General features: G+C 50.1%; 1 protein-coding gene across 1 annotated transcript in view; it reads left to right on the top strand.

The window, feature by feature from the left end:
- Nucleotides 1-13,974, top strand: part of LOC119163465 (chromosome-associated kinesin KIF4A) — an 82,508-nt gene that overhangs the window by 34,351 nt on the left and 34,183 nt on the right. Inside the window, exon 13 of the mRNA XM_075889067.1 lies at nt 483-580. Within this exon, the coding sequence (XP_075745182.1) occupies nt 483-580 (98 nt within the window). The remainder of the gene's footprint in view (nt 1-482; nt 581-13,974) is intronic.

Below are 13,974 nucleotides of genomic sequence, written 5' to 3'. Positions count from 1 at the left end.
ATACTTTACGTCTATTAATCAACTTCGAAAGCTCTGCCAGTTCTATTTTGTCTGTTGTACATGACACTTTCATGCTTTGACGCTTCTTAATTAGGTTCTTAGTTTCCTGGGAAAGCTTGCCAGTGTCCTGTCTAACTACCCTGCCTCCAACTTCCACTGCACACTCCGTAACGATACTCGTTAGATTATCATTCATTGTATCTACGCTAACGTGGTTGGTGTACTAGTGTATAAATCACTTTTTTGTTACGTTCTACATTTTCATTTATTCCTTTTCATATTTTACGATTTTTATGTGCGAAACTGCGAGATGCAGGCTGTACGTAGGAGCGGCCTTCGCAGGACAATATATGATAGCTTTTTGGGGCTGATGACGCATATTGTGTGCTGAACCCTGATCCGAATGATATAGCCTTGCTTCTTCTGTCACATGTAAATTTTTTTTTTTTGTCACATGTGAATTGTTTTGTTTTTTTTTGCAGGCAACCAATCGTGATCTCGAGCGTGAGATAGCTGCTCTTAAGAAGGAACGTGATGAGCTCTCTACCATGGTGGCAAGTCAGCAGAAGTCTGCTAAAAGGTTAGGTTCTGCATGTTTGCGTGTGCTGTTCGTGCTTGCGAAACTACAGCTGGACTCCGTTTGGCTAGTTGATTTTGCATTTCAATCCGAAGCAGTTTAGAACTTCCCCAAAACAATTAATGGGCAAAAGGCCCCAATTCTGTGGAGGGGCAAATGGAAATAATGCCAAAGATAAGATGCACCGTTTTGATGCGCACTCCCAGCGCCACTTCGCTTAGCACGCACGCTTTGAACTGTGCTCCCCACTGACCTCTGTGCCAGTGGTTTGCATTGTCTGCTCCGCGATGAGTTTTTCACGACAAAACATGTATTTTTCTGATGTTATTCTTGCTGGGCTTTTGGGGAGAGCTGGAAGTTCTTGTATCGTGCTGTATGGCTGTAGCGCAAGTTTCCGGAAAGTTGTGTGCGTTGAACTTAAAGGAACAGAAGTACAAGTCACTCAAAACGAATTCAGTGCTGCTAAGAATTATTCACATAGAGTAGAGCTATACTATTTTCGCGAAATGGCACACCTTTAGCGCTCCATCGCTAACTCTGGTAGAAAACCTTTGCAAGATTGCATCTTTACTGTCATCGTCATTAGACCAACTAGTGGATAAGACTAGATCGAAATACTCGAGGCGTGCTAGCCTTTCTGCTGTCACCATACCTGCCCCTCTGCGTCGTCTACTGGCCGTCCGCTACGCGCACAGCTTGCAATGAATGCTGGCATTGCACAGCACCGCTCTGAAGATTTTTCAAAGCAACAAAGCAGCCAGTTTGCCGTGGACAGCAGGTGCACACAAATGTGCATTGGTGCGATTTATCAAAGGCACACAGGCGCGCTGGTATGCCCTGGGGAGCATTGTTGAATATGCCATAAGTGAAGCTAGCACAAATGAAGACTTGCACTGAGGCTCGGACAAGGACTTGTGGATAAGGCTAGATCTTTTGAAAAAGAGCGATTTCACTGTACCTCTTGGATAACGGTATGAGCACTTGACTGACAGTATTAATTACAGTAATTCAGTATGTATATGTGGAACTGACCGTTTCCTTATTTGCAATGCTATTTGTTCTAGTTTACTTTTACAAATATTTATGCAAGGTGCCTATATTTTAATGCAATGCAATTGGAAGGCTTTAACAACAATACCGCATGTTATACAGTGGCTGTTACTTAACTGAGAAAGCATGGAGTTCCAGTAAATCAGTATACCTCTGCTGGGTTTCTGCAACTGTACATGTCAAACAGCTGTAAAAATAGACTCCCTCTCTCCCACACTGCACATTTTTTCAAGCACACATTAAATAATGGCAACAAATGACGAGCATGACCGGTTACTCATCCTGTCCATTATTGACTGCCCATTGACCAGTATCCTAACGACTCTGTACATAAAGCAGTACAGCAGACACTCCTCCCCTCAATGATGGCTTAGGTTGTACAAAAAGAACAAACCTAATCACTGTTTTGGGAAGTAAATAGAAAACGTGGAAAACTTGGATACCTTGTGGTTCTAGTACTATAACTAAAGCATCAGAAAAATTCAGGTTCAATACCAAGTGAATTCCTTGAAAATGTTGAATGGCTTGAGCTGACTGGACTTAACTTTAGGGATGTCTACAGAAAAGTGAAGAGCTGTAACTTGTGGTGTACACGTATCCCGAAGGAGTACGGCCACCAGCGTGGGTCCGGTCTTAGCGAGCCGCAGGGCACGCGTTAACCGTCGCCGTGGCGGGAAACACGATACTGCTCAAGTCGCAACACTTTATTGTGGCAACACCAAACGCAGTACAGCCCGTTGCAAAAAAGGCGCGGCGGGAAAGCAAGTAGGCTTATCCACGCCACGGGCACAAAGTACTACACAGGGTGCCACGAGCACGTCTCCGCGGTAAAGGTAATCCACGGAGACACCGGGACAAAGGGGGCCCGGTTGCTCGGGCGAGGGCAAAGGCGCTCGCGTTGGCTTCGAAGGGAGACGGGTCGGCGTAGCTAGGCCACGCACTAGGACACCGTACTGCCCTTCGGCCGCGAGTACGCAGCGGGGCAACAAAAGGTGAGCGTTCGCATCGGGCGCGAGGCGCCGTCAGCGAAGTCCGACGAGCCCCGAGCGACGGGACTCGATGGACGGAAAAGAATGCGTGGCTCACCGTTTGAAGTCCCGGACTGTACTCTCTGCTCCCGACGCAGCGCGCGAAAACCTCTCGGGAGGCTCCCCGCGCGCGGCGCCACAGTCAACATCCGCTACCGGGTGAGGGAGGTAAACGTCACTCCGCCCTTCCCGGCGCGGCAGACAGCAAAGGAGGGCAGACATGTCGGGACATGAGAATGGCAGAAAAGGCGGGAAAGCCCGCGCAAAGGCAGCGGGCCAGCCTCCATTCCCACAAACTTCAAACTTGCCAAGACTCCTGGAATGGTCGGGAGACTTCCGGATTTCGACTATTTCTTCCGTTTGTACGGTTATTGTAACGTATGGTTTGTACGGCATTGGCAAAAAAGCAGCTCGATCCGCTCCAGGCTTTTCGAACCTACCCCATTTTATTATAAATTAGTTTAAGAAGCATTCTAACTTACACCAGAATCTCAGTGATGCGAAACCGCAGCAGATGGGAATTTGTGAAAATCTCCGGCCAAATTCTACCATGTTCATTGGGCCTAAATTCGAATACTCCGAACACATTTCCTAATCGCGGCGGGTGATACAAACTTTAGTACGGGAACCGTCGCACGAAGACCGAGAGCAGCATACTCGAAGCTTTGGAAGTGCACATGCGACCGGCGCGCGCACTGTTTTCTACAGTGCGTGTGATTGTCGTTGCCACAACCGCTGTGGACGAAACCGCGGTTGCTGTTGGCACGATCATGTATGGCGACAACGTAACTGACAGAACCCCGAAAGTGTGCGCTCAACCAGTCAAATAAACGTTGCTTTCCGCAAACTCTGTGGACATAACTGCGGCAGATGCGATCTTGGATCGCATAAAACTACTTAGTTTTAGCGCCTGCGCATCCAAGTGCACGAGGATCGTAAAAAGAACTACCGTTTGTCGCAAGCACCGCGCGGTCGCGGCGACGCGATAGCGATCTACAAGCTCCGAAGGCACGCAGTAGTAGAATAAAGGCCGTAAATACGTAGCAAAAATAAAAGAAAACAAAAGTTGGTTTTGCCGTAAGGGCAAAGCAATGAATGCGACGGCAACAACTTGGAGTGTCACGCTGAGAACGGCAAGCAGATCGTAACATGCAGCATGCTGCTCTCGCACGGGTGACCCACGAAAACGATACACACAGGACGAGAGCAAACTAACGTTTACCGCTCGACACGTAACGCACTATTTAAACAAAAACCATGCACGATACGTAATCACAGATACTGATGAGTACAAACAAGTGTCCCAGTGTTATACCTCGCTGTGTATAAAAAGCATGCTCTTTTCGCAAACGGGGCCTGTGCAGAGACCAAAGTGACCTTTGTGGGCCCGGCAACTAACGCAAGCAATCGTTGCAGTAAAAGCCAGAAGCAGTGCCTCCTCTGGCCAAAGGCACACAATTCTTCCCACCAAAGGATAGGCGCGCGCAGAAGCATCTAAATCCCCATCCGTGGGGCAAAGTACGTGTGCAAGATAAGCGCATCACCACGAGCTAAAGCTTTATTATTTTCTAGTGTTCATATACTATACGGTAATTGTACCGAAGCATAGTGGCGCCAGCTCTGTGCCAGTGTGAAAGAAGACGTTGACGTCCGTGTGTGGGTCGTGCTTGCCGGGTTCCTGCCTGTACCAGCTTGTTGCGGCTAACGTTTCTGGAATAATAACCTGCGTTTTTACGCAACCTTGCTCATTGCATTTGGTGGAGGTGCTGGGTAACGTCCTGGAGCTTTTTGTTTCCATTCAGCACGACAATCGTAGATCTCCCTCGCTCACCCAAAAAGGGGATCGTCGCCGCTGACGTCGTCATTTCTGCTTTTTCGGTCACCGCGGTATCTCTTTTGTGCAACTCTGTTTCCGATTCAACTGCCCTATTTATGCCGTCACAAGAATGCGCTCGTCGCCGGAACCTTGTCGTCCCGTTTGCCGTCGTAACACTTGCCGATGGCTCCAGTGCCGTGTACGTGTCCAATCCGTTCCCTTGTCCCGCTACCTTATTGCATGGCGAATGCATTGGGAGTCTTGACACTTATGATGACATCTTTCCTTTCGATGCCCGTTCTGATACGACACCGATGTCCGTGGATGCTGTCACAGCTGGCACCGCGCCCTCACTACGCTGCGCAACAGAACGTCTTCGTCAGGTAGACACCGGCCTTACGCAAGACCAGCGCAATCAGCTCATTTAACTACTTGACCGTTTCCGCGCCTCCTTCGACCACGGACAACCTCCCTTGGGACGCATGTCAGTTGTCGCTCACCATATCGACACCGGTCATCGTACTCCACTTCGTCAGCGCCCCTACCGCGTCTCGCAGGCCGAGCGTGACGTCATCACTCAACACGTCGACGAGATGCTGCAACGTGGTGTTATTCAGCACTCGCACAGTCCTTGGGCTTCGCCAGTGGTCCTCGTGCGAAAAAAGGATGGCTCCATCAGGTTTTGCGTGGATTATTGTCGACTAAACAACATCACACGCAAGGATGTTTATCCCCTGCCACGCGTTGACGCCTTGGATTGCCTTCAAGGTGCGGAGTTTTTCTCTTCACTGGATCTGCGCTCTGGATATTGGCAAGTACCAATGGCTGAACCAGACCGTCCAAAAACGGCGTTTGTGACCCCTGACGGCTTATATGAATTTAATGTAATGCCCTTCGGTCTTTGCAATGCGCCTGCGACTTTTGAAAGAATGATGGACAGTGTCCTCAGGGGACTTAAATGGCACATCTGTCTTTGCTATTTAGACGACATAGTTGTATTCTCGGCGAATTTCGAAACTCATCTTTCCCGTCTGGAACAAGTTCTCCAGTGCCTTACGGCAGCCGGGTTGCAACTTAACTTCAAGAAATGTCGTTTTGGCGCCCGCAAGCTCACAATTCTCGGCCACGTCGTTTCAAAAGAAGGAATATCGCCAGATCCTGCCAAACTGCGTGCCCCAGATCCTGCCAAACTGCGTGCCGTTGCCGAGTACCCCAAGCCTACTACCCTAAAGGAGCTTCGTAGTTTCATAGGCTTGTGTTCCTATTTTCGGCGTTTCATTCGCAATTTTGCCTCTATAATTGCCCCTCTGACTCAGCTTCTCTCCCGTAGCGCGGACCTCTCGGGCTGGAATTCCCACTGCGATGAGGCATTCACGGCGCTACGCCGGCTACTCATCTCTCCGCCAGTTCTCCGCCACTTCAATCCCAATGCACCCACTGAAATTCACACCGATGCAAACGGTGTCGGCCTCAATGCCATTCTCGCTCAACGCAAGGATGGCTGCGACGAGTACGTTGTCGCCTATGCCAGCCGTACACTAACGAAGGCAGAGTCCAACTATTCCGTCACGGAAAAGGAGTGCTTGGCTATCATTTAGGCTATAGGAAAATTTCGCACTTACCTTTACGGACGCCAGTTTGATGTTGTCACAGATCACCATGCCTTATGCTGGTTAGCGTCCATGAAAGATCCTACTGGCCGCCTCGCTCGTTGGGCTTTACGCCTTCAGGAATACGATATCCGTGTTGTTTATCGCTCAGCAGACATTCAGACGCCGATGCACTATCCCGTTCTCCACTGCCTCCTGACCTTGCCTGCTTATCGACTGCCATTTGCGATTCGTCATCGTTGAGCATCACTGACATGCCATCCGAACAGCGCAAGGATCCCTGGATCAATTCTTTGCTCGACGTCCTCTCTCGCAGTTCATCAGAAACGACTTCACGCTCCCTCTCTCGTCAAGCAAGACACTTTGCTGTCCGTGAAGGCTTGTTGTATCGCCGCAATTATGTGACGGATGGCCGTAGGTGGCTCCTTGTCATCCCTCGTCATTTGCGTTCGGACATCTGCACTGCCTTTCACGATGACCCCCAGTGTGGCCACGCCGGAGTATTTGACTTACTCTCGCCTTCGTCTAAGATACTACTGGCACGGCATGTATCGGCACGTTCGCCAGTACGTTCGGTCATGCACCACGTGTCAACGACGCAAGACGCCTTCTCACAGCACTGCTGGCCCTTTGCAACCCTTAACCTGCCCAGCGAGACCATTCGACCGCGTCGGAATTGATATTTATGGTCCTCTACCCAACTCTCTTCGAGGCAACCGGTGGATTATCGTCGCCGTGGATCATTTAACACGCTACGCTGAAACATCTGCGCTGCCCGCTACCACTGCGAAAGACGTTGCGTCCTTTCTTCTTCACCATCTTATTTTGCGACACGGTGCACCTCGTGAATTACTCGGTGACCGTGGACGCATGTTTCTCTCGAACGCCGTCGACGAGCTACTCAAGGCATGTCGCACTGTCCATAGAAAATCCTCGGCATACCATCCCCAAACCAATGGCATGACGGAACGCTTTAACCGTACCCTTGGAGATATGCTTGCCATGTACGCCTCTGACGACCACACTAATTGGGACCAAGTGCTCCCTTTTGTCACGTACGCGTACAACTCTGCGCCACAAACAACCACTGGCTTTTCTCCTTTCTTCCTTCTGTACGGACGTGAGCCATCATGCTCCATGGACACCATTCTCCCTTACAGGCCTGATGTTTCCGAAGCGACGCCTGTTTCCGAAGCAGCTGCTTGTGCCCAAGAGTGTCGTCAACTCGCTCGCTCATTTAGCGCACAAGACCAATGGCGCCAGAAAACTGACCACGATTCCTCTGCGTCTACTGTACACTATAACCCAGGAATGCTGGTTTGGCTCTGGGTCCAGTCTACCCCTCCCGGTCTTTCCCCGAAGCTTTCGTCGAAATACCATGGCCCCTACCGTGTGGTGCGGCAAACATCTCCTGTCAACTATGAAGTTGAGCCCATTGATCCACCCTCGGACCAACGCTGCCGTGGGCGTGAAACAGTACACGTATCACGCCTCAAACCGTGCTATGGCCCCCTTGTCGTGTCCTTTCCCTAGGTCGCCAGGTTGGCTCCTTTCTGCGCGGGGAGTAATTGTACCGAAGCATAGTGGCGCCAGCTCTGTGCCAGCGTGAAAAAAGACGTTGACGTGCTTGCCGGGTTCCTGCCTGTACCAGTTTGTTGCGGCTAACGTTTCTGGAATAATAACCTGTGTTTTTACGGAACCTTGCTCGTTGCAACATATATATATATATATATATAATATATATAATATAAGAATTTATTGGACTTCATCTTCCTCATCTGTCAATAACCATCATCAGTCTTCGCATCATTCCTTTTCATCATCGGCGCAATCTTGCTGTTGCTTGAATAAAGCGTCAGCTGAACCGTAGTATTTCTAGTAGTGAAAGGTGCTTCCCGATCTCTTCGACCTCTCTTCATTCAAAGCCAGCTCCTGGAGCTCCGTTCGGGACATTGCGTACACCAGCAGAGCACCATGGCGCAAGAGCAAGCCCAACCGAACCACCCGCCGCCAACCCCAGCCCTGTCAACAACCCCCCTCAGGAGCCTCCAATCTTCTCCGTCTGCCTGGCGAAGATGTCGAAAACTGGCTGGACAACTGTGACCGCGTAGGTGTCTACAACAACAGGAACGAGACATCGACATTGGCACGCGTCTAGTTTTACGTCTCTCAGGTTGCCAAGACCTGGTTCCTAAATCACGAGAGTGACTTCCGCGATTGGTCTTTCTTTAAAGACCAGCTCCGACGTATTATCGGCACACCGATCGTCCGTTCAGAATTTGCTCGGAAGAAACTGGCAGAACGCGTTTAACATTGCGGCGAGTCCTACACTTCTTATATTGAGGATGTGCTTGCACTTTCGACGACACCATGCCAGAAGCTGATCGTGTCCAACACCTTCTGAAGGGTACCGGACCTACCGCTTTTAACGCCCTCACCGCGCACAACCCTTCGACAATTTTCGATGTTGTCTCTGTATGTCAGCGGCTTGATACCTTGCAGTCAATCCACCTGCGACCAGACTTCTCAGAGAACCCCCTGGCAAACAGTATGGAGCTCTGATCCATCATTCGAGCCATCATTCGTAAGGAATTACAAGCCTACAGGGTACCTCCTTCTAACAACGTTCCCGCTCAACCAGTCTTTAGCAATCTGCATGGCATTATTAGGGAAGAAATGTCAGCATTTCAAAGCACCCACCATGCTCCACCTTGCCCCCAACCCGCTTCGTACGCACAAATCGCTTCAATGCAACTCTTGCCGTCTCGAGTACCACCACCTGTGCCTGATCACAACTATCTCGCACCTCTAGTCGCCCGTCCACTGAACCATACCTACCATTCTTCCTGGCGGGCCCCACGGCCTATTTGCTACTATTGTGGAATTCGAGGACACATTTCCGGGTTCTGCCGACGTCGGCAGCAAGATGAACGTCGTGGTTATGTCGCTTTTGAACGTGATGACACATGTGCTACTACTGTTATGCCGATAGTCCTTCCAACCACCGATACCAGTCTCCTGTGCACATTTTCAACACGACGAAGAATACACGTGGCTCCCTACCACGCTCCTCTTCACCACTCAGACTCTCTGTTCCACCTCTTCAGCCTGTCTCTCAACTGGCTGCCCAGAGATCGGAAAACTAAACAGTGCAGTTTTTGGAGGGAAAACTGCATCGTGGCGTAATGACTCAAGTCCTCCTGAACGACCGTCAAACATGTTATTGGTGACTGTGCAAGGTGTGCGGGTGTTGGCTTTGATAAACATGGGAGCAGCTATTTCAGTTAAGCGTGCCGACTTTTGTTCTCAATTGTGGAAAGTAAAGACGTCCTACCTTGGATCATCTTTGATTCGGGCCTATGGAGCAATAATTTGACCATCTGCCCAACGTGCAGCGCGTGTCTTCATTGATGGTATGTTATGACATCGCCTACGTTGTCTTAATTTCGTGTGCTCGTGAAGTAATTTTTGGTTGGGACTTCCTCTAATCGGCATCTGAATTTATTTCTTGCCTTCACCTTGTAGTCCAGATGACCGAGACCGATCACTGGAGCGAACGCGTCGACGAGAAACCACTGCGTTTTTTCACAGCTTCGGATTCCATACTGTTCCCGGGTCAAGAGCAACTCATCACCATCACTTCTCCGAATATTGCCATTGGTAACATCCTTATCACCCCTTCCAGCCACTGTCTAGCTCGCACCGTTGTACTCTCCTCCAGCCTAGTGCTGTTCAAAAACACTGCTGCGATAATCGTTGGCCTGAACCCTACCCCGCAGCCTGTCCTCCTACCCCAAGGTTCTGCAGTGTCGTGTTATGTGAATACCCAACCGGTATCTTTGGTCTCTCTTAATGGCTTGCCAGCTCGGCCACAACAGGGCCAGCCTGTTACTTCCTCTTCCTTTGCTCCCGGGATAAATCCTGACCTTTCTGCTTCTCAATGTGAGGCGTCGCTAAATTTACTAACGAAATACCAGGCCTCCTTTGACGCCAATGCTTCAGCTCTAGGACAGACCACAATTACGCATCATCGCGCCGACACTGAAGGTCGGACTGTTGTACATCTCGTCTTTACCGAGTCTCCTTGGCCGAGCGCAAAATCATCGAGAACGTGATCGATATGCTAAAGAGAAACATCATGCGACCCTCTACCTGTTCTTGGTCATCACCCGTTGTGTTGGTACAAAAGAAGGATGAATCTGTACGATTTTCTGTTTTGCTTGTTTGGGCTGTCAGAGCGTCTTGCTCTTGTTTGGGCTGTCGTTAAATTTCGCCCGTACCTGTTCGGCCGCAGTTTCACTGTTGTAACCGATCATCATGCGCTCTGCTGGCTTTCATCGCTCAAGGATCCCACGGGACGTCTCTGTCGATGGTCTCTCCACCTCCAAGAATACACCTTCTCGGTCGTGTATAAATCTGGTCACCTCCATGAGGACGCTGGCTGCCTGTCACGGTATCCAGTGGATCCGCCAGACGCCACAGAGAGAGCTACTGAGGCTTGCGTCTTATCAATATCAGACTTTCTTGATATCGCTTCTCAGCAACGCCGCGACCCGGATTTACTTCCCATCATAGAAGGCCTGAGTTCCGCTACTCCACCCACTTCTCTGAACTTGTATTTCCTTCATGAAGGGGTTCTCTACTGCCACAACATGCACCCTAATGGTCCTGACCGCCTTCTCGTCGTGCCTTCCCATTTACGTGTAGATGTTCGACAGCTTCACGATGAACCTGCCACTGGTCACCTGGGAGTCACCTGCACTTGTAATCGCGTCCGGCGCCGTTTTTTCTGGCCACGTCTATATCACTCTGTGCAAAAGTATGTCGCCAGCTGCGACCTTTGTCAGCGTCGAAAACAACCATTGCTTCCAGCTGGCCTCCTTCACCCTATTGAGATCCCTACTGAATCATTTTACCGCGTAGGGCTCGACCTTCTCGGGCCATTTCCCACTTCTGCATCCGGGAACAAATGGGTTGCCGTGGCGACCGACTACGCGACACGTTACGCGATCACCCGCGCTCTCCCAACCAGCTGCGCTACCGATGTTGCCGACTTTCTACTGCACGACGTCATTTTGCATCACGGTGCTCCTCGACAGCTCGTTACTGACCAGGGCCGATAGTTTTTATCTTGTGTTGTCCAGGATCTTGTACGTTCCTGTTCCACGAACCACAAGTTCACAACGGCATACCATCCACAAACTAATGGACTTGCAGAGCGCCTGAATCTCACTATCACCGACATGTTGATGTATGTTTCTGCATACCCCTGCGACTGGGATGCAACGTCGCCCTACGTCACCTTTGCTTACAACTCCTCTAGACATGACACCACAGGCTCTTCCCCGTTCTACCTTCTTTATGGACGTGAACCCTCTCTGCCTCTCGATACACTCCTTCCCGCTGGTTCAAGCTCCCCTGTCACATACGTCCGCGATGCCATAGAACGAGCCGACGGAGCACGACAGATTGCCCGAGAACAACTCGCTTTCTTAAGCCTCGCAGAAAAATCGGTACGATCGTCACCACCGCTTCGTATGCACCAGGTTCACTAGTACTCTTTGGACCCCCTGTCGTCACATCGGCCTCTCGGCAAAGCTCTTATTTCGCTATGAGGGACCATACAAAGTCCTACGCAAGGTCACTAACCTCACCTACGAGATACGGCGAGTCGTCCATACGGTGCACTCAACGCCACCGCCATCTACTGTTGTGCACGTCACAAGACTGAAGCCTTATATGTCGCCCAACACTTTAACGTCGCGGGGTAGTGCCACAAGGCAGTAGTGGGATTGAGGCATAAAGCAGTAAAGGGTCTCTGCTTGGAAGCAAAGACTACGAGAAGTGGATAAAGACTGGTCCCAGCCCGCGAGTGTGTCAGCCATCGCCATTGCAAGTAAACATCGTATATATCCGCAATCATGCGTTTTCTTGTAAGATTATCGTCATGTTTTCTTCCACCTTTGCTTATCATCTGCAACGCCTAGATGAAGTACTCGCATGTCTTTCGAATGCTGGACTTCAACTAAACACAAAGAAGTCCCAGAACTTTTACAGCTGTGTTGCCGAATTGGCACATCTCATTAGTAAAGATGGCATCCAGCCCAATTCAGAAAATTTCCGCACTACTCAATTTTTCGCGCCCCTTTCTTTCCAAAGAACTACGCAGTTTCCTTGGACTCGCATCATACTTTCGCCTCTTCATTCGCAACTTTGCCACCATTGCCGCTCCTCTCCACAAGCTCCTTGTTAGTACCGGTTCCTTCGATTGGAGTTCTTGACATGGGGCCTTGCACTGATCATTCAAGCACGCACTGACATCCCCACCGGTGCTTTGTTATTTAGATGACAAGGCTATTACACAGCTGACGCTAGCGGACAAGGAATCGGTGCCGTACTCCTCTATCGCGACCATGTCTTTCGCGAGAAAGTTGTCGTGTATGCAAGCCGCACTCTGACCTCTGCACACAAGAGGTACTCGATAACCGAACAAGAGTCCTTGGCTGTTGTCTAGTTCCTCCAAAAATTTCGTCCGTATCTACATGGTCGACATTTTGCTGTTGTGACAGACCACCTTGCTCTTTGCTGGTTGTCGACAATCAAAAACTTGTTGGGGCGACTTGGCCACTGGATTCTCCAGTTAAAATCGTATGACTTTGGCATCATCTACAAGACCGAAAGACAACACCAAGATGCCGACGCTTTGTCACGATGCCCTTTGCCGCAATCTTCGGCGCACGTCACATTCCCTTGTCAAATTGGCTATGCGGAGGACGCCTCGTCGATATCATCCATTTCTTCCCTACCTTCATCCACCCATCCTTCAGTACTTACCACTCACCAGTGAGACGATTCTTATTGCACTGACCTCATCGGTTGGCTTACCGGTGCTTCATCTTTCCCAAATGCCAGGCTCTGGAAACAACTCCGACTATTCAAGTTGGAGGACATTGTGTTCTATCGATACATTTTCCACACTAAAGGCCATCGATGTGTTCCCGTCGTACCCCGCGCACTGCGAACTCAAGTTCTGCGCGCTTCACACGACGTCGGGCCACTTGGGTTACTACAAAACATACGAGCGCATCTGCAGTCGATTCTTCTGGCCAGGTCTTTCCACGACGATAGCCAAGTATATTGCCTCGCGTGCACTTTGCCAACACCACAAGCGGCCCACTACTGCTCCAGTCGGGACCCTATAGCCACTTTCTTGCCCAGCAGAACCGTTCTCTGTCGTCGGAATTGACCTCTTTGGGCCCCTCCTAACTACATCGGACGGCAAGAGATAGATCGTCATCGTGGTCGATCACTTCACCCGATACGCTGAGACGGCCTCGATCACTTCAGGAACTGCTTCCGAAGTAGCAACTTTCTTCTTGAATGCTATTTACCTACATCACCGAGTCCTTCATGTTCTTTTGAGCGACCGGGGCAAGGCATTTCTTTCAACCACGCTCAGTGAAGTTCTTCAAGCATCAAAAACAGTTCATAAAACATCTAGCTATCGCCCACAAACCAAAAGCTTAACGAAAAGATTTCATCGCACGCTGTGCGACATGCTGTCCATGTATATCCGACCGGATCATCGCAATTGGGATGCCATTCTTCCCTTTGTCACGTATGCAAATAATACGTCGGTTCAACGAACCACATTCTCCATACGGACGCCAACTGGCATCACCACTCGACGTTTCATTCTTTTCTGGCCCCGTCAACTCTTCACCATTCGTTTGCGACCAGTTTCTGTCCAGTGTTGCTCAATGCCGTCTTGTCTGTGTAAACACTGAAGCTAGCCAAGAAGATCGCAAACATCGCTACGATGCCACTCACCGCGTCGTTCTCTACCGCCCTGGTAACAATGTACTTCTGTGGACTCCTGCATGAACGCCTGGC

This window comes from Rhipicephalus microplus, chromosome 3, assembly GCF_043290135.1.
Source record: "Rhipicephalus microplus isolate Deutch F79 chromosome 3, USDA_Rmic, whole genome shotgun sequence".
NCBI classification, from domain to species: domain Eukaryota; kingdom Metazoa; phylum Arthropoda; class Arachnida; order Ixodida; family Ixodidae; genus Rhipicephalus; species Rhipicephalus microplus.
This window is presented reverse-complemented; position numbering and strand designations above follow the sequence as displayed.